We start from the raw sequence: 25,935 nt of genomic DNA, 5'->3' as shown, positions 1-25,935 counted from the left end.
GCTTCTTAGTCTGTAAGCTCCGCTGAAAACTGTTCAGCATCATAGCAACACGCAAGCCTCCACTGACAGACAGGCGGTGGTTGCACATGAGGTCTCCTGGATGGAAGGCGAGAATTCTACTGCTCAGTAGAGCTGTTTAGTAAGCTGGAAGTGAGGGTGGTGCTGATAGCTCTTCAAGCCATGGCTGCTTACAGTTGGTCTCCTTAACAGACTTTTCGTCTGCATACAGTGCAGGTGCTCCTCAGGTCTCCAGCCTAGACCTGCTTCTCCTCCCACTCTACACACTGTCATCCTGACCCCCTTAACCACACCCCCAGCTCCAGTTATCTCGATGTTGGTGCCCTGATGCCCATTTCCAGCCAGCCCTCCTTCTTCACCTCCAGACCCATATAATAATTGCCCACAGGGTAGCGCTATGTGGATACTTCGGGCACTTGCAAACTAATTGCCCAAAACCAAGCTCATCACTGTATCCCCAATCCTGTTGTGCCCTCTGTGTCCATCTTAGTGAATGACTCCATCATCTACCCAGCCAGGAACCAGGTGTAATCCCACCTTCACCACCCCAATCCAATTGATCACAGGAGTTTATCTGTATGAGCTATGAATTACCGCCCCAGTTTATCCACTCCTCCGATTTCATTTCCATTACCATAATCCAGGTCTCCCCGGACTACTGCAACAACTTCATCACTGGTCTGCCGAGAATACCTCAGCCACTCCTCTTTGCCTAACTCTTACTCGTCCTGTGGATTTATGTTTAAGGTCATTTCCACCAAGAAGCCTTTCCCCACCATTAGCGTTTCCAGTGCTCTCATCCAGCAGCCTGTCTCCCTCAGATGCAGCACCTTGTACGGGTGTGTGGCCCGCAGTCCAGCAGCACAGGCTGGGAGCGAGAGGAAATGCAGAATCATCGTCTCCACCCAATGTCCCTAAAATCTCCTTTTTAATACCATCCTCAGGGGATTGGCACATTAACATTTGAGAAACACTGGTACAGTATAAATCACTATCATTATTGTTTAATTGTCTTCCCTGCTAAACTCTGAGCTCCATGAGGTCGGGGGATGAATCTCTCTTGCTTACCACCATCTCAAGCAGCTTGCTAGCATCATGGCAAAGAATAGGAGCTGAAAGTTAAGTGCTGAAGGCTGTTGAAAAGCTTTTGTGGCACGGAAAAAAGAGTTACTTAGCTTCTTAGCTCACGCTTCCTCAAATGCAGTGTTTACTTTCTACAAAACATCTGCTCTGCTTGTTCCGTTTTTGTGTGGCAACCCACAGTAGTACCACACTTTGGACAGTGTAAAGAAACTATGGAAACCATGTCAAATCCTGGCAGCGATTTAAATAGACTCCTGCCTGGATTCATGTGGGTGGCAGTAGAGTAGTGGAGCATCCTCGGCTACTAGAACATTTCCCTGTTTTGGAGTTGACCTGGGGGGGGGTAGGGGCGGGAGGGGGAGTGGGAGGTGAGAAAAAAGGGCCAATACATTTCACAAGGATGGGGTTCAAACTGAAGTACGGCAACAGCCTGAATGAAAGACTCTCTTGGAGCAGTTGGGAGTGGAAGAACAGTGGGGCCTTTTCTAACCCATGTGGGACCCCAGAACGTTTAATACCCCAGGCTTCCACTTCTCTACGTGGGCAGAATCAAAATCAGTGTTCCCTTTTCATTTCACCATGTCCTCACTGTGAGCACCCATACAAAGGAGGCTAGAGTTGTGTAAGCGGAAAGATCTGAACGCTGAAACACAGTGTACAACAGTTAATCAGAGCGGCTGCGTGACTCACTGATTTCCACTGATGCAGAATGGTCTCAGTGTTTTAATAGGGTCACCATGAGTTGGAATCAACTAGATAGCATCTGGTTTTGTTTTGGGTTTTTTTGATGTGTTATATAATGTTTGAAGGAACTACTAACACTATTCTGACAATGGTCCCCCAAAACACTATTTTTTTAAAAAAAAATCATAAAAGGAACACGTTCTCTTTGTGAGAAATTTGCAAAAACAAAGTTATAAAAGAGAAAACAAAAAATATCTGCAGTATCATCACTGAAACATAACACTACCAACATTCTGGTCTATTTCCTAGAAAGGCTTTTTTTTATGTTCATATTTAAGCACATACATTTAAAACCCTGTTTTTTTCTCTTAATATTCTAAGTATTATTTTTGTTATTGAAGTAACTTTTTTTTTTGTAACTGAAGTATTACATTTTCATTGGAGCAAATGCTGAAAATATAAAATTAAAACCGTTTGTGATTACTATCCAGAGCTAAGCAACGTTAATGGTTTTGTTGTTTGCCTTTTCAATCTCTCTCCTAGACATGCGTTTAGAAGAGAATAATTTTTAAACCCACCATGATATTCCTTCATTTGGATGCAGCCTGACTAATTTAAGCATCTCCTTATGTTGGGTCACTATGAGTTGGACTCGACTAGGCAGCAATGGGTTGGCTTTTCGGGTTTTATACTGGGCATTAATGTTGTTTCCAATTAATGGTGCTGTGATAAACACATTGATATTTTACATTAAAATACCATTTGAAAACTATGAGTTTTTTCCTTAACTTGCTTCCACTCATCTCTTGGAAGTTTAAATAAAAGGGCAGTAGAAAAATACGTAACTTTTGCTTGTGTCTCCATCTCCATTTTACATTTGTTCTCCAGATATAAGGCAGCTTTTTGCAGAGTGGGATGGGACAGTGAAATAATTCTAAAACACCCAGGTATGTGTTTAAAAATAAAATTTAAATACAGTTAATAAAAGAGCAATTGACTAAATTTTTGGAAGATGAAATCCAGGGCCAAGTCTTCCCAGAGTCTGAACAATAATTTAATTTCTCAGTTTGCTTCAGAATGGCAAAACATTTCCACTTGATTCGTATCTACCTACCACTGCTAAAAAGCCTGCTAGACAAAATGACCAACAGGGTGCTACTTCTGAAGCAACAGCAAAGAAAGATGCTGTTTCTCGGGTAAGAGAGCCATCTCCCTGCTGAGCGCTGGCCTGGGGCCTGGTGTGTGCCTTTTATTTATCTTTCTGTAATCCACTAAGTACGAGTGACTAATCATAATGGAAACCATATGTAGAAATTAAAAAAAAAAAATTTTAAAATTGGTTGGCTGTCCCTCTGGGGCCAGTCTATGAAAAGTACTGTCAGTGGACCCCAGGGATTTAGTCATTTCTTTGGAAAATAACCTTTGTGTATTATTACACTTTATAAATCATCTTTACTACCACCATCTCATTGGATAATAACAACTTTGTACAGTACAAAGGGCAGGTACTGTCCCCATTTTATAGATGAGAAAACTGAGGCTCAAAAATTAAATGGCTTGCCCAAAGTTATCTAGCTAGTAAGTGACAGAATAAGACTGCAAACTTATAACTTCTTCTAGTCTAATGCTCTTCCCAGAAGGCCACACCATGTTCACCTGGAAAAGCTTTGGAGGAGAGGAAATTTTTCAGTATCCTTTTAAAGGACTGGATAGAGTTCTTTCCATCTGGCCCTAGGCAAACTGCTGAAGCAAGGAAAGTGTTAGAGTAAATATGATTCACAGACATTCACCTCAGATGCAGAATCACGTTATAACAAAAACAGCTGTTATTAAGAGCGAAGGGAGGAGAGAACATATATCTGAGTTTACATATTTGTTGCATTTAATCTTCTCAAGAACATAAATGAGAAAGCTGAGGCTCAGGGGTTAAGTGACATGCTGGGCAAGTTTTCTTCACAAAATCTGAGTTGATTTCATCATTCCCTCCTTTCAACAAATAGCGATATAGCTTGGGGGTGGCACAACCATAGTACTTGGCCTTTAAGAGCTTACATTCAGGCTTACAGGAGGTCTTCGATCTCCAACTTGGCTAGCAAATGAGTACCTGCTTTACGCTGAAGCCATTAGGGCCTCATTAGGAGTAAGTTGCAGTAGGGCTTGGAAATAACCCCTGTAAATTCAGGCCTGAGCTGCTACCTTTTTAGGGCCTTTTAGTTCCGTAGTAGGCTTAATGAACAGAACATTCTCCACCGAGGGGCGATCAAAACCTTTCTGGCCACAGTACTAGGCCCTTCAGTGCTCAAGTCCCCTATTTCTCACTGTTATGAGCACAGTCAACACACTCATCTTCCTTACCCATGTTTTCAGGAATCCACTCCTGCCAGGTAACAGCTAGTCCAAGTGCAAATCAATAAGCAATACAATTCAGTTTACTTCCCCATGTTTAATTGATTCAGAGTAAATGGGAAGCATAAAAATGGATCAGTACCATGTGACAGGTTAAGGCATAACTCAGGGACTCTGATCAGCCAGGGCTGTGATATCTGGCTTAGAACTATGACATCAAATTGGAAATGTGCCAAGCCATGAGCATCAACGACAAGAGCCCTCGAAGCTGCCCTCCATTACTGTTGCAAAGTATGCCACAGCTAAAACCTCCTGCACTAGACCTGGGTGGGCTCCGGATTTACTGTATGCTGACCTCATGACAGGCAAAAGCAACACTCGAGGGAAGAGCCACTGCATTGAGGACATCACGCAGCTTAGCCTCCAAAAACTGCCTAATTCTGCTCTGCTGGAAAGCAGATTCATCACCATGGTCCAGGGTGGGAGTTGGGACGGTTTCAGCTGGATCTCCAATGATAATGGGCTGCAGGGCCTGATCTGAAGAATTGGGTACAAAGCTGCACTGAAGTCACACTCACCCATGTGGTCAGGGCTCAAAGGCTGTGGCATCCTTTATGTACCCAGAGTAACCACCAAAATTCTTTCCATGGCTTTGCTTCCTGAGATGGCAAATATTGATTAAGGCTCATAGAAGTCGCTCTGGGAGACAACTGGATCATCCGAAATGGCAGATTCTTCCCTCCCATCTGAGACCCAGAATTGGGTCCTGGCCAATGCAACTCTGATGGGAGGGCGGCAAGTGGACAGTGCTCTAGAGTAGAAATTAGGAAACTTGGATCCTACTCCCCAGTCTGCCTCTGACCAGCTGTGTCAAACTGAGCAAGTAATTTCTCTTGCTTGGCTCAGATTCCTTCTCTGTAAAATGATGGGATTAGCTATATCATGATGGTCCTTTAACTGCAAATCCTCAGTGTTCTAGGAATTCCAAGAGATTAGCTAAAGAAGCCGTTTTGCTGGAAATGTAAAGTATGGAGTTTCTTAACTTTCAGAAAAGCTTTACGTTCAAAATGAGAGTAAAGCATGGAAAGAAAGAAACGAAAGCAAGGACAGTCACTTCAACTGGAAACTTGCTCTGGTCTCAAGAACAGCAAAGCAGTGAGTTCAGACAGTTTGGGAGGCTTAGAAAAGTACAAATTGCAAAACAGGAAATCCATTCTTGGCTGGCTGTCAAAAGCCATGAGCTGGTGAAAATTTAGATCCATTTTCATTTTTAATTTCTGAAGACTAATTAAGACCCAAATTAGTGAATTATTGAGGTACCTGCTACCAAAACACAAAATTACTGCACCCCTTCCCCAAACCAAAAACCATAACCAAACTCAGTGCCGTCAAGCGACCCTATAGGACAGAGTAGAACTGTCTGGTAGAGTTTCCAAGAAGTGCCTGGCAGATTTGAACTGCCAACCCTTTGGTTAGCAGCTGTAGCACTTAAACACTACACCACCAGGGTTTCCACCCCTGCCCCAGGGCTTTTAAATTACTCTAGATTTCTTTAGTCCATTTCTGAAATGTGATGGTAGCAAGGGACTGCTGGTTCCAGGCCAGCAGCATGCGCCGCTGGTCCTGGAGGCTGGTATTACCCTCCACCTGCTTACCACCATTACCTCTTTCTATGGACAATGGCCCAACATGGCCTTGTATTATAGTCCCACATACACCTGCCTTACCTCTCCAAACAGCGTATTAGCTCTTGAACTTGCAGGGACCCCAATTTACACATCTTTGATTCCTCCAGTGCCTTGCCTACCGTAGGCACTCAAAGTTTTACTGAATGATTAAGAAAAGTACTTACCAGTCTCTTCAGTCATGTTCAACTACATGGCCAAGTTTATGCATCCAACCTAAGTTTAGACTACAAAATCATTTTTTTAAAAGGTATAATCTACAGATAGAAATGTTTAAAAAAAAAAAAAAAAACAGCTTTACAAACACCGAAACCAGATTTTCATAGAGGACAGAAAAATAATTTATTCTAAAAGATGACAGAAATAAGAAATTCATTCTAAAAATATAGTTTGGTGTAATTCCATCATGTTGGGTCAGACCTTCCCTCTGAACATGTTCTCCTACTGACTGTCCCGCTGGAGTCATTTCTGCCTTGAAGCTGTTTCTGGGCAGTTCTTAAATACTTCGCTGACTCTTATGGCATGATGAGGCAAGGGCTGTCTTCAAATCCACAGACTCCAAAGAGAGGGAGATGTACTTCTCTGAAGAATAACACCTTCCGTCTCAGAAGAGTGCATAAACATTTTGGGTAGTCGGCACAGTTTAGGTTAAGTAGGCACACCATTCATTAAAGTGTAAAAAAAGGTGACAGGAAAAATACTGCATTTTAGAGTAAGACATTCAAATGTGATGTGAATGTTTAAGGCAGCTGATGCACAAACAGGCAAGTCAAGGAAGGTGGTCTGGGTTTGGAGATGATTTTGCATCAAGAGGAATTCTCTTTGCGACCTGCAAAACAAAGCCATTCTAGTCACTGGTCCTTGCACCTTCCTCAGGACATGGGGTAGTTAACATCAAGAAAGTTAATCAGGCCGATAATGTAAAATATGTAGGTGTTCAACAAATACCTGAATGAAAAGTAGGCTCAATAAACATTCACATTTGGGTAGGTTTTGCTGGGTTGTAGCGAGACCAGTTACCAAGGACATTGTTAAACTGAGGACCACAAATACTGGGTTGACTGTGTTACAGAAAGCAGAAAGAATGGAGCTAATGGCACTGGAATCTAATGACTTTATTTCAGTTTCAAGAACCTGTATTTTTCTCTTCCCCTCTTACGTCAAGGAAGTAAGGTTACTGTCGGTATGGCAAGCTTTTCTCCCGTGTCAGACTCCTAAAAGACAGACTCCTTGTCCTTATTCTTGGTACTCGTGGTTACTCCCCATCTGCTCTCCATCTTGCTACTACAAATGCAGGTGACAAATGAGGATTTCTTTTTCTAGAAGCAAAAAGCTGCAACATCACCCTTGCAAAGCCAGCAAATATTTAAAATAGGCAACTTCACATACCGAACTGCTAACAATGGTCCCCTCTGGGGGAATAAGGCTGGAGGAGGAAGGTGAGGGAGGGAAACTCACTGGAGAAACTCCTTTACATAGTTTATTTTATAAACTTCTATATAAAACCACATATGCTACTTTTGAAATTTGGGGAAAAAAACAAAGAGGAAAGAAGAATTAGTTTCTTTCAAAAGCGATTTCTACCAAGGTTTGAGTTGACCGATAAGAAAACAAGTTGCTTGTGTCACACGGTTTGCCTAAAGTGTGCAGAAGGCCGGGGGGAGGGAGTTAGTTACATTCAGATGAGATATGGTTTGAGGCAGGCAGGTCTGGCCAAGACTGAAGGACCAACAGGCCGTGGAGAGAGCTGATGGGTCCTTTAGGTTTTTCCAATCAGTGGGCACGACCAGGAGAATCCACAGTTCAGTGTGGTAAAACTGAAGGGTTCCCAGGCCTGGGGTCTAGGGTGCTCAGAAATGGACATGAGTCAGCTGCTAAGATGATCCAAGCTCCATGGTGGACAGCCCCAGACTTCCACAGACCCACTAAGGCAGACACTGCAAACAAATAAATCCAACTCAAGATGTAATTAGAGGACCATTTTTACCATGTACTAGGAAAATAACCACATCAGGCTAGGGCAGGGCAATTATCAGAGCCACTGCTTTCTTGTGGTCTGAAAGCCACTCTAATTATCATTTTCTGTTCCTCTCCTTAGGCGGGCAGTGAAGTCCCTCTGCACAAACCTCACTTCAGATTATAATTTTCACTTGAGAATACTAAAGTGTGAATACAGATGTTTCGTGTGTTTATTTTCTATTAAGAGCACACTGGTTAGACTTCCTTATCTTGTAGGCCTTTTTTTTTTTTTTTTGACAAATGAACAATGATAAAAGGGAAAACTACATCTTCACTTGAAAAACCACATACAACAGGGGATAATTTTCACTCAAGCTCAATGATGCCAGTTTAAAATAAATGTGAATGAGCAATATGTTAAATGACATGGTCTTGTGGTTTGATTTTGGAGTAAATTAAGGCAGCATATATTACAATCATATCTGATATCAAATTGCTGTTTGGGGGTGGGGGTAGAAAATTCAACCAAAAGATTTATGTCCTCATTTTGTACATAAGGGAATCACTAAGGTGCAGATGAAAACTGAGAATGAAGGCGACACAAAAACATTAAGACCAGAACCAGGAAATCTGTTCAGGGAGAGATGAGTGAATGTATTTCTTAAAGATTATACAAATTAGGCTGCATTTTCACCTCCATTTTTTCATTTCAGATATATGTGAGGAAATTCTTTACTATGTGTAAGGTATATATCTAGTAGAGAACTAGCTCCAAGACATAGCTAAGCACCAAAACCAAAATCAAACCCACTGCTATGATTCCAACTCAAAGCGATTCTAGAGGACAGCGCAGAAGCGGCCCACAGGGTTTCCAAGGCTGTAAATCTTCATGGAAACAGACTGCCACATCTTTCGCCTGTGAAGCAGCTGGTGGGTTCAAACCATCAACCTTCCAGTTAGTAGCCCAGCACTTCGTCGCTGTGCCACCACAGCTTCCTGTGTTGTAGTTAAGCACACAAAACCAAGCCCATTGCCATTGAGTCAATTCTCACTTATGGCAATCCCATGTGCCACAGAGTAGAACTGCTCCGTAGGGTTTTCTTGGCTGTAATCTTCATGGAAGCAGATTGCCAGGCCTTTCTTCCATGCTGCCGCTGGGTGGGTTTGAACTGCTAACCTTTAGGTTAGTAGACAGGCACAAACTGTTTGCACCACCCAGGGACCTCTAAGCACACAAAGGGTATGTGTATTTAGCTATATATGGCAATGTACCAAATGAATGGCAAAAACTGGAAAGCTAAATGCTTTTAGGGATGGAAGAAATCATACTGAAACAAAATGGTCAGGAAAAGAAGTTCAAAGATTTGCAAGCTGGGCACTGAAAAGAGAAAACATCAGAAAGAATTAAGATGGAATGGGTAAGCTGAAGCAAGAAAGCACAAAGAATGTTCACAGCATAGTGTGTTTACTAACCTGCTTATTAAATTAATGAATATAGTAGGGTAATGAGAGGCAGGGGAAGCTAAGTAAGGAAGTATGAAAATAGTAGGGCTAGGGCCAGTAGGTTGTGGAGGAGAGTAGTGAGATTGCAGAGAGTCTGTATGGTGGGGTGAGGGCAGGCTGGGAAGGCTTTGACCACCAAGTTAGAAAGCTGGACAGAGCCTACAGATTAGTTGTCTTGTCTTCTGTGGCTCATGGGATCTTTGGTGACCCTGACAAAAGTCAACACAAGCTGCATGCTTATAATATTTTACCTAACATTTCAAGGGGCATGTACCCACTAAGGGAGCCCTGGTGACGCAGTGGTTAAGAGTTTGGCTGCTAAACAAAAGGTTGGCAGTATGAATCCACCAGCTGCTCCTTGGAAACCCTAGGGAGCAGTTCTACTCTGTCCTGGATGGTCGCGATGAGTCAGAATCGACTTCATGGTAATGGGTAGCCACTAAAGTCAGGGGCCTAAGGATAAAAAGCCCTGCTGTAGCCCATGGAGAACTACCGAAGGCTTCCTGGGAGAGTGGCCATCTGTTTCAGGAAGCACTACACCAGGAAGATAAACAGGGTGGTGTCAGGTAGACAGACTGACTGTGAAGACAAGGAGATCAGACCAGGAGCCACTGTAATAATTCAGAGCTGCAGTGATCTGGGTCAGAAATTAGGGTGCTTGAAGGAGGAATGGAAAGAAAAGGCAGACATGAGAGACATAATGATAGGATCAACTGGCTTTGAGGAGGAGGAAAAAGAAGTGCCCTGCTAGGCTCTGACCCTAAGGGTCAGGGAAAACTGAGATATCAGGAACCGAACCAGAAGCATGACTGAGTTTGAAGAGGCAGAAGACTATTCAGCCAGAGTTGTGTGAAGAAAGGTCAGGTTAAGGATACACTCTTTAACCACAAAACTCCCTGCACTGTTTAACTTTTCACCCGCGTGCCTTCATTCCACCCCCTTCCTCAACAGACCACGAACCCCTTCAGAGCCCAGAGCCTTCTTTGAAATCCCCTCTCAGTATCACGCACACCATGAGCACACAGGTATTGTTAGAATGCATAGAAGAGTTCCCACAGGGGACAGGCCTATTCCAATACCCTTTTTTATTGCTCTCCTGTCCCACACTTTTTAATAAAATAGAATTTCTGCTCTTTAAGATAGCTGTAAACCAGAGAGTTGCACCATATATAAAAACTAAAAACAAACCAAAAACAACAGTTGCCACCCAGTTGATTCTAACTCATGGGGACCCCATGTGTGTCAGAATAGAACTGTGTGCCACTGGGTTTTCACGGCTGTGATCTTTCAAAAGTAGATCACCAGGCCTTTCTTCTGACATCCCTCTGGGTGGATTCAAACCACTTAACTGAAAGGTTGCCAGTTTGAATCCACCCAGAGGTGCCTTGGAAGAAAGGTCTGGCAATCTACTTCCAGAATGTCACAGCCATTAAAAACCTTATGTGGAAAAAAAAAAAAAAAAAAAAAACCCTATGTGTAGTTCTACTCTGAGACACATGGGGTCACCGTGAGTTGAAATCGACTCAATGGCCTTTTTTTTTGGAGAGGGGAAGGTACCATATTACAACGGTGTGGTGAAGCAACTGACTTAACAGGACACTGGATCTGAAACCAAATCCACTCCAAGGAGATTCCACACTAGCATCACAACCCCCAAGACTGTAGGGAAATGAGACAGCGACAAAAACGGCAACCTTACTAGAGCAGTTCCACCTCCATCTAGAGGTACCTTTAAGGATCTAGGTGAAGCAGACAAGGCTAGCAGGGGGCAGAGAGAAGTGAGCGCTGTTCTTTGGAGTACTGGGTGAGACTGCCAGCCGATAAATATAATGCGCTACAACTGAGCCTATCAACAGTAACCGTGGTTCAGTTTTTCCGTACATGAAAGAAAATCATGGCAATTAAAGTGATTACAGTAACAAAAGATCAGCTAGGTAAGAGCATCATTCAAATCAATTCAATTTCATCTGCGTAAGATTATTCTAAAGTCTTCATGATTGTTCCTTCCTTTTCCTGGCTGAAAGTCACGTCTGGCTTACACCTCCACTTTCCACTTATGGCGGCTTACAGTTATCACGTGCAAAATCAAATACCTCAAAAACTTGGTGGGGTTTCTGATTTTCAAATTGCCCCATCAGTATCCAGAAGGGTTTCTTTCTTATCAGATGAAGACAGACCCAAATCTGGCTTTGGCACTCCTTTATTATCTCACCATTGCGTAAAAGTTCCAAGTTCAAAATTAAGCTCAATCTTTTCACTTTACCACCAGGTGAGGTCCTGTCTTAGAAGAGTTATGTCTCCTCTAATGCTATGCTAGATGAGATTAGATCTCCTGGTGTGGTAACTCCGATGCCCTACACTTATAGTACAACTGTAATTGCTATTTTGAATTCAGAACAGGCATGACAAGATGTTCGTTACTAGGGTTCACCTGGCGGTGGCCTCCTGTGTCCCCCTACTTCCTGGCATTTTGCTTTTAAAGGAACAACCTTTCATATGAGGGTTTCAGGCAGTCTAAGTTTGCCCCGTGGACCAGAGTACAAATGCTGGGAACTAGTCACTAACTAACAGAGACACGAGACTGAAAAGACTGGGCTGATGAAAGCTCTTCAGGTCCAGGCAGCCAGTGCTGCCACAGGAGGCAACGAGGCTCATACAAGTTAAGTGAAAGGCAATGCTGGAACTCGATCCAACACTGAGGCCTGAAACTGTCAGCTTTAAATCCCAATCAGCATCCTTACATAGCATTCACTTTACATGAAAGGTAGGGCAGAAGACAGGAGAGCTTAATGAAAAAAGCAGGTTAAAAAAAAATTATATGAGTCAGATAAAAATCTAGGTAAATCAAAACCCCTTTTGGCAAAGACAGAACTCTAAGGGGAAAGAAAGCTGACTATTTACCTATCAGACTGGTAAAAGCCCAGACTGTGGGGAAACAAGCACTCTCATATGTTCCTGGTAGAAATGCAGAAATGGTACGATCCCTAAGGGAAGGTAGGAAATGCCAGGCAATTTTTTTTTTTTTAACTCAGAAAGTCCATTTCCAAGGAGTCTACCTCAAAGACCACTTGCAAAAATATAAAATGTCTCATGCACAGCATAGCACTGTAGCTTTATCGGTAATAGCAGAAGACTGAAAACAACCCAAAAGGACATCGATGACTATTAAAAAGAAGAAAATGAGGATGATCTCTACATATTGACACAGAGCAATTTCTAGGATATACTGCTCAGTGAAAAAGCAAAGTATAGAATAGTATATATAATATGGTATCTTTTCTGTAACAGCTGTGTGTGGGGGGAACCAAAAAACAACCCAAACCCATTGCCGTGAAGTTGATTCCGACTCACAGTGACCCTATAGGGCAGAGTAGGACTGCCCTATAGAGTCTGCAAGGAGTGTCTGGTGGTTTGGAAATGCCGACCTTTTTATTAGCAGCCGTGGCTCTTAACCACTACGCCACCAGGGAGAAGGGTATAAATTAAATATACACACACACACACACACACACACACACACACACACACGGAAACCCTGGTGGCATAGTGGTTAAGTGCTACGGCTGATAACCAAAGGGTCAGCAGTTCAAATCTGCCAGGCATTCCTTGGAAACTCTGTGGGCCAGGTCTACTTTGTCCTATAGGGTCGCTATGAGTTGGAATCAACTCGACGGCACTGAGTTTGGTTTTTGGTTTTTGATACGTATATATAATTGCAAGAAAGAAACGCTGGAAGGGTAGACTCCTCTGGGTATATCTTGTTTATAATTTTAACTTTGGAAATATGTTTCACATATTTTTACAAATTCAAAAAATAACATATTTTACATATTCAGCAAATAAACTGCTATATGTTGAACACAGAATAAAACAACTTAATCTAACTGTATCAAGGCAGGACATATACTAAAGGAAATAATTATCTCAAGTGACCTTAGAAAACAGCATTTTGCTCCTTATTTGTTCTAAGGACAAAATTGCAAAGAAAATAAACTGTATTTGATAAACTTAGGTATGCTGGTGCTATTCTGAAATTGTTTTTTGCATATTATAGGATAATGAAAGTAATTACATTACTGTCGTTAGGAACCAAGATTTCCAGCATACGTGAATGAGGTTCAAGTATAAAAACCAAAGAAGTAAAAACCCTGTAATGTTAAATTTGAGTTAGACACACTAAACATGAACTCATGGAAACCCTGGTGGTGTAGTGGTTAAGTGCTATAGCTGCTAACCAAAAGGTCAGCAATTTGAATCCACCAGGCACTCCTTGGAAACTCTATGGGGCAGTTTTACTCCATCCTATAGGCTCGCTATGAGTCAGAATCAACTTGATGGCAACGGGTTTTGGTTTAACGGGAACTCATGATTTGTTTTTCTTTTGAAAAGTACGTATTTCCTGGCTCTGTTCACTGAAGAAGCATAGAAGCAACATTCCAGCATCAATGAACACACCTGGCAATCAGAGCTTGATCTTGTAAATACCGTTTCCATTGACAGGAACCAGGATCTACTAGGCTTGAGGGCTCACTAGTAAACCAGCTTCCTTTAGGGAGAAATGTAGACAGCAGGTAGAGGAACAGGATGGCTGATTCCAAATCAGGGCAGGAAACACACAAGAGAGGTGTTGGCCATCCTGATGTGGCCAGAAAGTAAGGAAACTATCACAGACTAACAACAAAAAAAAAAGACACCCAAACCCGTTGTCGAGTCGATTCCAACTCATAGCGACCCTACTGGACAGAGTAGAACTGCCCCCTAGTGTTTCCAAGGCGCGGCTGGTGGATTCTAACTGCCAACCTTTTGGTTAGGAGCTGAGCTCTTAACCACTGCACCACCAGGGTTAAGGGGTCTGTCAAAAGGACAAAGAAGCCAGCCTAAACAGGCTCTCGTAGGCCAAAGGTAATTGAGCATAAAAAAGAATACTAATGTAAATGATTAAAAATATCAAGAAAAGAAAACCTCATTGGACATCCTGAAGTAACGAGGACACTAGTATCTCACTCTGAAAATTCAGAGAAAAAAATTAAATCTGTATTCTGCTTTTCCTGTATAAACTGTACTTTGAGGTTACTCAATAATTCTAGTTGATAAGGGAAAGTTCATCTTTATAGAAGCATTTCAGCCAATCAACTGTGGAAGTAATGACCAAACTAGAAAAATCACCACTTTGCACCTTCTACTGAAATGATTAACTCCGGCTAGGACCATCAGTGGGTAAAATCACTAGATAAAAGATGGAGGAGGAGCTTTATAATTGGTGTCATAGCTGAACATCTTAGCATCATCTTAGCATCACTAAAACAGGACAGCAGGCATCATGTGTCCCTGATGTGAGCCAACAGGAAGTGCCCAGCACCTCCCAAGAAGTACTTTGCCAAAAATATTGAACCTGGATCAAATCAAGCATTTAGTGCTAACTTCCATGTAATGAAATGATGGGGACAGAGGAACAAATTTCCCTCACAGAAATGGTCACATAAACCAGAGACTACATCAGCCTGAGACCAGAAGATCTAGATGGTGCCTGGCTACAACCAGTGACTGCCCTGACAGGGAACAGAACAAAAAACCCCTGAGGGAGCAGGAGAGCAGTGGGATGCAGACCCCAAATTCTCGTAAAAAAACCAGACTTAATGGTCTGACTGAGACTAGAATGACCCCGGAGGTCATGGTCCCCAGACCTTCTGTTAGCCCAAGACAGGAATCATTCCAAAAACCAACTCTTCAGACAGAGATTCGACTGGGCTATGGGATAGAAAATGATACTGGTGAGGAGTGAGCTTCTTGGATCAAGTAGACACATGAGACTATGCGGGCAGCTCCTGTCTGGAGCGGGGATGAGAGGGCAGAGGGGGTCAGAAGCTGGCTGAATGGGCACAAAACTAGAGAGTGGAGAGAAGCAGTGTGCTGTCTCATTAGGGGGAGAGCAATTAGGAGTATACAGCAAGGTGTATATAAATTTTTGTATGAGAGACTGACTTGATTTGTAAACTTTCACTTAAAGCACAATAAAAATTAAAAAAAAAAAAAAAATTCCCATCTCTCAGCCAGTGAAGAAATCTTTCCACTATACCACTTACCATTCTGATCCTGAGAACCAAATAAAGCTGCAATTTTAAGACCAATTTTCAAAAAGGACCTGTCTCTCTCCAACCAAAGTATTCAGAAACTCTTAATTTTAAATCTCCAACCACTTAAAGCCGCCGGATCTTCCAATGCCAAGTATAAATGGTCACTTTTCTGATCTCTGTATGAAAAGCTTCATGCAAACTTAATTTTGTAAATCAGACTCTATTTCAAACGGCAGAGTAACAGTAGTATTTAAAAGAATCTCATAGATAGCCCTTGGCCTGAGTTCCAAAATTTATTTCTGTTCTTCAGATCAAGTTTGCTTTCAGCAACCTGCCCTTGTCATGTGTTAAAATGGCTGTAAAACTGTGAGAAAAAGTCAAGACAAACTCCAGCTGACTGACCAACAAAACTGATATGAAAGGTCAAGATTGCAGTCACCTCAATGACAGCATTGTAGAGCAGTTCTTCTTCAGGGCCAGTGATACTTGAGATACCAGATGGTTTCATTTTTCAACTGTGGTCCAAAGAGAGGGTTGAGCTGGGCCAGAATTGCAATCAGCCAACTAAAAGAATGATGGGGGAGAACAACAACACGACAAAAGTGGTGAAATCCTGTTGGAACATGACCATTTTCAATGAGGATGGAAAAAGTGCTTCAGTACACTTCAATACACTTAAAGTTCATAAAACGCACTGAGCTAACGGGAGCATGTCTTAAAACAACACGCTCTACAGGGCATACCTGCGTTCATTTGATACTTACCTACACGAACCAAAATGCGGTGATGCTTCATCACAGTTCTGTCTTTTCCCTCATCACCTTAATCTCATTTCCAAGTCGTGAAGATATTCTGAGTTTATATGATGTCTTTACCTCAAAGTGTTTTTATATAATCTCAGTTTATTATCATTATTTAACTTCCAAGCTCAGGAAATATGGGAATTAGTATAGCCATTCTCCAAATGCTAAGGCCTAAAGCCTATCCAACATGCCCATTTTTACTGGTGCAACGAAGGTTCCGTTTCAGCCCATTATCTTCCAATTAGGCTATAAAACTTGAGTGCTCCTTCTCTAATCACCATTACCACTAAAACATGTGACATCTTTTGGACCCAGTGAACTGAACCACATGGGCATTTAATGTCTTTTGCTTACTTCAGAAGCTAAGTGACTGTAACTGTATTACAGACAAATTATGGAGGAAGTACAATGGTGTCAGGTTTTATCCTAGGGTTAGAAATGAAAAGTAACACATAGTCAAAATTACCTTCAAAATTTTTGTATGTTGTTATTGTTATTGGCCGTCGAGTCGATTCCGGCTCATGGCGACCCCATGTGTTACAGAGTAGAGCTGCTCCATAGAGTTTTCAAAACAAAAGCAGGTCATCAGGCCTTTCTTGCACAGTACCATCAGGTGAGTTCGAACTGCCAACCTTTAGGTTAGCTATCAAGCAAAAACCATTTGCACTATCCCGGATCTCAAACTTTTGTATACTGCTCACAAAGTTCTAAATAAATGGTTTTATACCTGATATAGTAATTCGTAGGGAGCCCTGGTGGCACTGTGGTTAGGTACATGGCTGCTAACCAAAAGATTGGTGGTTTGAACCCACCAGCTGCTCCGCAGGAGAAAGTCGTGGCAGTCTACTTCTGTCTTTTGAGATTGCTATGAGTCAGGATTGACTCGACAGCAATGGGTTTTGGCTTACAGTAATTCATATGCCCATTGAAATTTGAGAATCACAGAGCTAGGCCAAAACTAAGAACAAAAACAAAGACAGTATGCAAATACCTGGCCATTCAAAACCATTCCGTGTTTTACTTATTAAACAAATATCTAATGGGTACCTCCCAGGTTCTGGGCCCCAGAGACACAATGCAGAAGATGAAACATCGCCACCCTTACAGAGCTCACATAATATAATTACCAGGGATTGAACTGTCTCCCAAAAATATGTGTCAACTTCGTTAGGCCATGATACCCAGTATTGTGTGATTGTCCACCATTCTGTCATTTGATGAGATTTTCCTATGTGTTGTAAATCCTATCACTGTCATGTAATGAAATGGATTAGTGGCAGTTATACTGATGAGAATTCAAGATTAGATAGCATCTTAAGCCAATCTTCTTTTTTGAGATATAAAAGAGAGAAGCAAGCAGAGCGACATGGGGACCTCATACCACCACGAGAACAGCACTGGAAGCAGAGTGCATCCTTTGGACCCAGGGTTCCTGCAAGGAGAAGCTCCTGGTCCAGGGGAAGATTGATGACAAGAACCTTCTTCCAGAGAAAGCCTTCCCCTGGAGCTGACGCCCTGAATTTGGACTTCCAGTCTACCAGACTGTGAGAGTATAAATTTCTGTTTGCTAATGCCATCCACTTGTGGGATTTCTGTTACAGTAGCACTAGATAACTAAGACAATAATAATGTCAGGTAATGGGATGCGCCGTGAAGGAAAACAAAGCAAGTGAAGGAATAGCAAATGATGCGGAGAGTAAAGTGGTCACGAAGGACTCTCCACGGAAGTAATGCTTGAGCAGAGACCTGAATGAAACAGAATACACACTCCCTTCAAAATATATGAATTGATCAGAACTGCTCTCAATTTTGGGGTGAGGCGAGGGAGAAAGTAAACAAGGCAAATGCCCATCTACCGATCTGTGAAAAGGAATTTTAGTAAAATAAACTGATCCTGCTTTCCTCTCTGCATGGGATATGGGGAATTGCTTTCTAAGGAAAAGAAGATCTACTGCTATCATAGTCTCCTAAAATTTTAGGATTTTTAAATTCCCCTATAAGAATCTAAAATAAGGGCACTAGCCAAACCCAACGAGGCGATTATCTGGTTGGATCTCTTTTCTTCCATTTGCTATCATTTTTAGAATAACTCTTCTAATCAAAAGATCTGAAAGCTGACTCTGATCACCAATGAACAGATCACTGGAGAATCAGCCGGCACCACATCAGAAGCCTCTGCCTTCAGAAAAAAGGCACCCGCCCATTCTAACCCCCCCCCCCCCAAAAAAGGTGGTTTTGTGACAGGAAATATGACACCTGAGGAAATCAGGCCAAAATAGATACCTCAAGCTGACTCACTTTATAAACAAAAAGCTAATTCAGATGAGATTCTCTGATTTGTCCTTAGAACTAGGGCATTAAACACGCACACGAAATAACACATTGAGGTTTAACATCTCTTTGATAATATAAAAAAAGAAAGAGGAGGCTAGCTCAGGCAGATAAACTGAAAAGCTCTGAGACTGCAGCGAACACAAACGGTGCAGAGCTAAGAGTCATGGAAAATTCCACACAAACCCAGGATTTCCCCAACCCCAGCAGGCAATGCAAGCTGGCTGCAAAAACAGCCGCCCGCATTTCATAAGGCACGGAGGTAACTGGCCAATGCTGAGGAATACTAAACAAAAAATGTTGGAACCTAAACTAGCTCCTGTATCTTTTCTTCACCAAAAATATGTATCAGAATAAAAACATCACCTCCCAGCACTTCACGTTATGTTTTATAGCACCCTTCATATTTGTCTGAATGGTTCCACGTGTCCCCGCTGCCTAACTCCAGCCGCATAACGAAACATCTGAGATTAGTCAAACTATAGCTACGCCGCTGTGACACCTTTCAGGGTCGTTCTCAACCCTGGCTGCGTATTACAATCACCGAGAGCTTTTAAAAAATACTGACGCTACACTTCGCACATAACTTTTTCCTTTATTCTCCTGCGATGCAGTTAAGGAAACTGCAGCAGAGAGAGGCTAAATGATTTGCCGACGGTCCCAATACTAATTAAGTGGCAAGAGGTCCTAGACCAGGCCAGACTAGTGTCCCCACTATAGAAAGCTGCCTCCTGAAATATCTTAACTGAGAACATTTCAGGAGGTTTTCATTTAGCTAAATCTAAGTTGTCTCGGAGTTAAGGAAACAAAGAGGGCTCCATCAGCTGAATGTTGTTTAAGCCCCTCATAAGCTTTGGGTACCTAAGATAAAGAGTAAATATCTAGAAGGAAGTTCATTTTGCTTCCTTAGGTCAGTATCCAGAAATCTTTCTGAATTTAATTTTACATACTATTTTTAAGATTTCAAACCAAGCAACACATTTCACTTAAGGAAAACCCAACAAACCACAGTTAAAAAAATTCATTGCGAAACAGTCCAGGCACATTCATTTGAAATTTCATGAAGGAATTTTCCTCCTCTAGGCAGCGGAGCTCTGTGCCTGCCCTTCCGACTACTGCCTGACTTAAAATTTCCCTTTAAAGCTGATAAACACGATGGAGAACTGAAAGGAGAAAAAAAAAATCCACTCTGAATTGATGGAAGTGGGTGGAGGAAGGTATCATATTCCAATGAATCTATTACTTCATGTGTACAAGAAAAGGGAACTCAATGTACCCTTCATATTTGCCCAAACAGCTCCACGTGTCCCCGCAGCCTGAACTCCAGGCCTAATAATGAAACATCTGAGATTATTCAAAGGAAAGCTACTGCGCCGTGACACGTTTCAGAGAGCCGCAAAGCTGGAACGTCCATGCTTCTCATTCTGAAGACGAGGAAACTGTCTTAGGAGGAGTTAGCTGTTGTTGTATGCCTTGAGTCGATTCCAACTCGTGAACTGCCCCACAGGGTTTCCAATGCTGTAATCTTTACGGGAGCAGGTTGTCAGGTCTTTTTTCCCTGGAACGAGGCTGGTGGGTTCCAACTGCCGACTTTTCAGTTAGCAGCCATGCGTTTAACCACAGCACCACCAGGGTTCCCTGGGAAGCTTAGTATCCCACAGCAAATCAGGGACAGAGCTGAACCGGAACCCAGGATTCCTGAGTCCACCAGCCAGGCTGCTTCTGTATGGTATGATGAAACAAATCAAGCCCCATCTAGGTCCTCATTTATGCCACAATCACTTACCAGTGCCATGCTCCATGTCAGGCTCTGGGGGTGCAAAGAGCAATCGATAAGGGGCCTACCCTTGAGGTGCTCATGAGCTTGTGAGAGACAAACCCAGGATAGCATGGAGTGTGCTTTAGGAGAGATCTGCAAGGGTGCTTTCATACTACACACACTCCCGGGCCACCTACAAGGAGCTCAGATCTTGGTGAGCAGAATTCTCCAAGAATAAAAGACACCCTTCCCACAGGAAAGGCTATAACCAGCTCTCTCAAACCTTGCTTTGCTCTTTTGTTCCACATTCAGATATGGGAACAAGGAACAAAGGCATGGGGTACTTCCCAGTGACACACAGATCAAGCAAATAACTGCTAAGCTTCCAGGCTGGAATGGTGAAGTCCAGCTAGGACCTTTCTTCTGAGCCACTGTCCCTCCAGCTAAGGCCATGATGGGAGTGACCTCCCTAGAGACAGCAGAAACACAGGACAGTGATTTGTCCTATACCTGCTGAGATGACCTCTGTCAAAGCCTCTCACCCCAATCCAGCGACGCGAACACTTTCAAGGGTGTCAACTTCATTAGATGTTACTAGAAAATATAGGATTTGATATTAGACACGGTTGGATTTTAATTCCAGCTCAATCAAATACTAGTGGAGTGATTCTGGGCAGGTGGCCTTACAACGCTGAGCCTCGGCCACCTCCTTTTTAAAATGGAGATAATAATCCTGACCTCAAGGTGTTAAGAATTAAAGAGGTAATATATGTAAAGTGTTCTGTGCGTCTGACAAATAGATATTCAAGAAATACTAGTTATTCCTTTTCTTCCTCTGTGAGACAGTCAAAACTGTATTCAAGCTACAGAATGAAATACAACTTATTTACTTTATAAAGAAGTTTCTCATGTAACACTGAATCACTCTCATTGCCACCTCTTCTCCCACTCCCACTCAGTCCTACTCTAAGAAAAAAAAACCCATTGCTGACAAGTCGATTTTGACTCATAGAAACCCTATAGGACAGAGTAGAACTGCCCCATAGGGTTTCCAAGGAGCCGCTGGTGGATTCAAACTGCCGGCCTTTTTGGTTAGCAGCCGTAGCTCTTAACCACTGTACCACCAGGGCTCTAGTCCTACTGATGCAGGCAGAATTCTAAGGCCCAAGATTCCCATCCCCTGGTGTATACACCCTGTATAAACCATGGGACTGTAAACATGATGGAACAGTCGCTTCCGTGATGCGACTGTTATACAACTTTAAGCAAGGGCGATCACCCTGAGTGGACTTGACCTAATCAGGCAAGCTCTTAATAGGGATGAGCTCTCCCTAAAGAAAGACATTTAAACCGTGTGTGTCGGGTATGAATTTATTTTCTCTCAGCTCCCAATGCATCCTTCAAAATGTACTCTGTGATAAGAGTTCCTTGAACTGTTTCTCCTTTAAAGTAAGCACGATGTTACGCTTTTTCAGTAGAGGGCACCTGTAGGCTGGAGGCCTAAGGAGTCAGTGTGGGCACGTTCAGTGGAACCTGCCCAGCCTTGGGCCTGGAATTCTGCAACCTTGCAGTCTTGGCCTGCAATCAACTTGCTGCAGCCCTGTCAACACTGGAAACAGATACCCTGCATGGCCTGCACGTTCTGAAGGCCTCTTGCCCCTGCCGGCACCAGGACTTCCGTTACCAGCCTTCACTACTGATCACTGCTCCCCTGGTTGGACTCCAGAGGGTAGCCTACTGCTTGCCCAGCAACTCCGGACAATCTCCGGCCTGGCCAAGCCAGGGAACTCTGCTATCTAGTGGGCTGAACTAAATCTTCTCTAATGAGATCTGAACCCCTTCCAAGTTTGTTCTTCCTTGGGGACTCCCCATCAACCTGAGGGTACCATACATTGCTATTGTTAGCTTCCACTGAGTTGACTCCAACTCACGGCGACCTTATGTACAACAGAAAGAAATGCTGTCTGGTCCTGTGTCATCCTCACAATTGCCACCAGTAGTCCATCATTGTGGCTACTGTGCCAATCCATCTTACCAAGGGTCTTCTATGTCCTCACTGGCCCTCTAGTTCACCAAACATGATGTCCTCCCTCCAACGAAAGATCCCTCCTGATGTCATGTCCAAAGCAAGTGAGTCGGACAATGTTTAGGGTACCACATAGTTTCCTTGTATCTTATAGCTACTGTTTTATCATAGTTAATAATAGCGCTTTGTTAAACTAACCTTGTTTAACTTACTGTGCAGTTCATGTCTCTTTTTGGACCCGGGCTGCTACAGGATGAGAAGAATTAGACACAAAGGAGACTGCTGCTGGCTTTGAAGGTGAAGGGGGCGGGGCACATGGCAAGAAATGTGGGTGGCCTCTAGGAGCTGGGACAGAAATGGGGACCTTAGTCCTACAACCACAGGCAACTGAATTCTGTCACAGCCATGTGCACTTGGAAGAAGACCCCAAGCTCCAGATGACAAGGTACAAATTGTTTTTTCCACTAACCTTATGCCAACCCTATTCCTACTATGGCCCTTTCACTACCATAAGAATATGACCTATTTTTGCCAACTGTAAATTTGGAGTATCTTTCTTCCCTCCATATTTCAATACTTGCTTTCTATACCAGGCCTTTTAGCTCAAAGTCTGTAACAATCCTCTTATTTGCCAAATTATAAAGAAAAAGATTACAAAATCAGAATAAGAAAAATAAGAATGTCTACATAACAGGTATAGATAAGCCAGGTACCTAGATTTCCCTCCTACTATAAACAGACAAATAGTCTGGATAAAGTGAAAACACCTTAAATGTATTCATAAGCTAAAAAAAATTTAAGCAATTCTCAGGTCAAAAAAATTAGGTGAAGGCAGGTACCGAGAGAGGAAAGTAAAGTAATTTACAGGTCACTTTCCATACCTTTAGAGCATGTATCAAACCATATGGACTTGAGTTTTGGTTTTCAGACCTCACAGGGCACAGGAAACAGGATACCAAGCCCAGGGCCCATCCAGGGTAAAGAGCCTAATAAAAAGTTTCACAGACTCTGAAAAAAATCTGGGACCCTAAAAACAAGACACGGGTAAGGATAAATCAGATAAAACCCCGTGAACAGGAACACTAAAAAATAAACTGTCTCAAACCTAGGCACTGCAGAAGGGAGAAAAACAATTCCACTGAAAACTGGCCTTCGTGAAAGTTCACATCTCAAATACACACTGCCTACATGGTCTTAAAAAACCACATACCTAGAATTTAATTAATTGCACATTGGTGATGGTCCCAGACACCTGGAAAAAGTAATGCAAATCTTGAGACGCCCATATTTACACCAGGCCTCAAAAAAGTCATACATATGAAGTATAGGGAAAATGGACACATCACTATAACATAACAAAACACATAAGGAAACAAGGCACCATGAGTGAGGGCCAGCAAAAACAAGGAAGAGCAGACTCAGACCTGCAAGGACTTCAGATAAAATCATCTGATAGGGACTACAGATGAACTTCGTACCCATTCCAAAGAAAGGTAATCCAACAGAATATGGAAAGCTTTGAAAAATAGCATTAATATTGCACACAAGTAAAATTTTACTGAAGATTATTCAAAAGCAGTTGCAGCAGTACATCAACAGGAAACTGCCAGGAATTCAAGTCAGATTCAGAAGAGAATGTCAAACAAGGAATATTTTTGCTGATGTCAGAGGGATCAGGGCTGAAAACAGAGAGAATACCAGAAAGATGTCTACTGTGTTTTATTGACTACGCGTAAGGCATTTAACTGTGTGGATCATAACAAATTACGGATAACACTGCCAAGAAAGGGAATTCCAGAACACTTAATTGTGTTCATGCGGAACCTGTACTTAGATCAAGAAGCAGTCATTCAAACAGAACAAGGGATTATTGCGTGGTTTAAAGTCAGGAAAGGTGTGCATCAGGGTTTTATCCTTTCACCATACCTATCTGATTATGTATGCTGAGCAAATAATTCTAGATGCTGGACTACATGAAGAAGAATGTGGCATCAGGATTGGAGGGAAGACTCATTAACAACTTGTAATATGCAGATGACACAATCTTGCTTGCTGAAAGTGAAGAGGACTTGAAGCACTTACTGAGGAAGATCAAGAACCACAGCTTTCGGTATGGATTACACCTCAACATAAAGAAAACTAAAATCCTCACAACTGACCAATAAACAACATCATGATCAACAGAGAAAAGACTGAAGTTGTCAAGGATTTCATTTTACTTGGATCCACAATCAACACCCAGAGAAGCAGCAGTCAAGAAATCCAGTGACATATTGCATTGGGCAAATCTGCCGCAAAAGATCTCTTTACAGTGTTAAAAAGCAAAGATGTCACTTTAAGTACTTAGGTGAGCCTGATCCAAGCCAGGGTGTTTTCAATCACCTCATGTGCATGTGAAAGCTGGACAATGAATAAGGAAGACCGAAAAAGAATTGATACCTTTGAATCATGGTGTGGGTGAAGAATATTGAATGTACCAGGGACTGCCGGAAGAACAAACAAATCGTCTTGGAAGAAGCACAACCAGAATGGTCATTAGAAGTGAAGATGGTGAGGCTCTGTCTCACATACTTTGGATCTGTTATCAGGAGGGACCAGTCCCTGGAGAAGGACATCATGCTTGGTAGAGGGTAAGCAAAAAAGAGGAAGACCCTCAGCGAGATGGGCTGACACAGTGGATGCAACAACAGACTCAAGCATAAGGATTGTGAGGATGGCGCAGGACCAGGCAGTGCTTTGTTCTGTTGTACACAGGGCCACTATGAGTTGAAAGTGACTTAACAGCACCTAACAACAAAATAGATGAACTAAGTCTATTATCTTTTAAGAAACAAGCTTTAAAAATGTGCAGAAAACAAAAATAAATAGAAAATGATCAAGCACAGCTGTAAAAGAAACAAAAAACTTTTATAGAAATAAAAACCATAATACCTGAAAATAAACAATCAAGGCATGAAGTTCTGGTAATAGCAAAGTAGCCTGTAACAGACTCACTTCACAGATAGTCATATAAACTCTGAGCAAAATATTTTTTTTTAATAATTTTTATTGTGCTTTAAGTGAAAGTTTACAATCAAGTCAGTCTGTCACATATAAACTTATATACATCTTACTCCATACTCCCACTTACTCTCCCCCTAATGAGTCAGCCCGCTCCCTCCTTTCAGTCTCTCCTTTCGTGACCGTTTTGCCAGTTTCTAACCCTCTCTACCCTCCCATTTCCCCTCCAGACAGGAGATGCCAGCACAGTCTCAAGTGTCCACCTGATACAAGTAGCTCACTCTTCATCAGCATCTCTCTCCAACCCATTGTCCAGTCCCTTCCATGCCTGATGAGTTGTCTTCAGGAATGGTTCCTCTCCTGGGCCAAGAGAAGGTTTGGGGACCATGACCGCCGGGATTCTTCTAGTCTCAGTCAGACCATTAAGCATCTCTCTTTATGAGAATTTGGGGTCTGCATCCCACTGATCTCCTGCTCCCTCAGGGGTTCTCTGTTGTGCTTCCTGTCAGGGCAGTCATTGGTTGTGGCCGGGCACCATCTAGTTCTTCTGGTCTCAGGATGATGTAAGTCTCTGATTCATGGGGCCCTTTCTGTCTCTTGGGCTCATAGTTATCGTGTGACCTTGGTGTTCTTCATTCTCCTTTGATCCAGGTGGGTTGAGACC

At 42.5% G+C, this 25,935-nt stretch overlaps 1 protein-coding gene across 1 annotated transcript in view; it reads right to left on the bottom strand.

Annotated features, from left to right (window-relative positions):
- Positions 1 to 6,133: 6,133 nt before the first annotated feature.
- ATP6V0E1 (ATPase H+ transporting V0 subunit e1) overlaps positions 6,134 to 25,935 on the bottom strand; it is a 41,524-nt gene continuing 21,722 nt past the window's right edge. The window contains exons 3-4 of the mRNA XM_003404661.4: positions 15,792 to 15,916; positions 6,134 to 6,645 (exon numbers count right to left, since the gene is read on the bottom strand). Of these exons, the coding sequence (XP_003404709.1) occupies positions 15,823 to 15,916 (94 nt within the window). The 3' untranslated portion in view covers positions 6,134 to 6,645; positions 15,792 to 15,822. The remainder of the gene's footprint in view (positions 6,646 to 15,791; positions 15,917 to 25,935) is intronic.

This window comes from Loxodonta africana, chromosome 2, assembly GCF_030014295.1.
Source record: "Loxodonta africana isolate mLoxAfr1 chromosome 2, mLoxAfr1.hap2, whole genome shotgun sequence".
NCBI classification, from domain to species: domain Eukaryota; kingdom Metazoa; phylum Chordata; class Mammalia; order Proboscidea; family Elephantidae; genus Loxodonta; species Loxodonta africana.
Note: the sequence above shows the minus strand (reverse complement) of the source record. Positions and strands in the feature narration are given on the sequence as shown.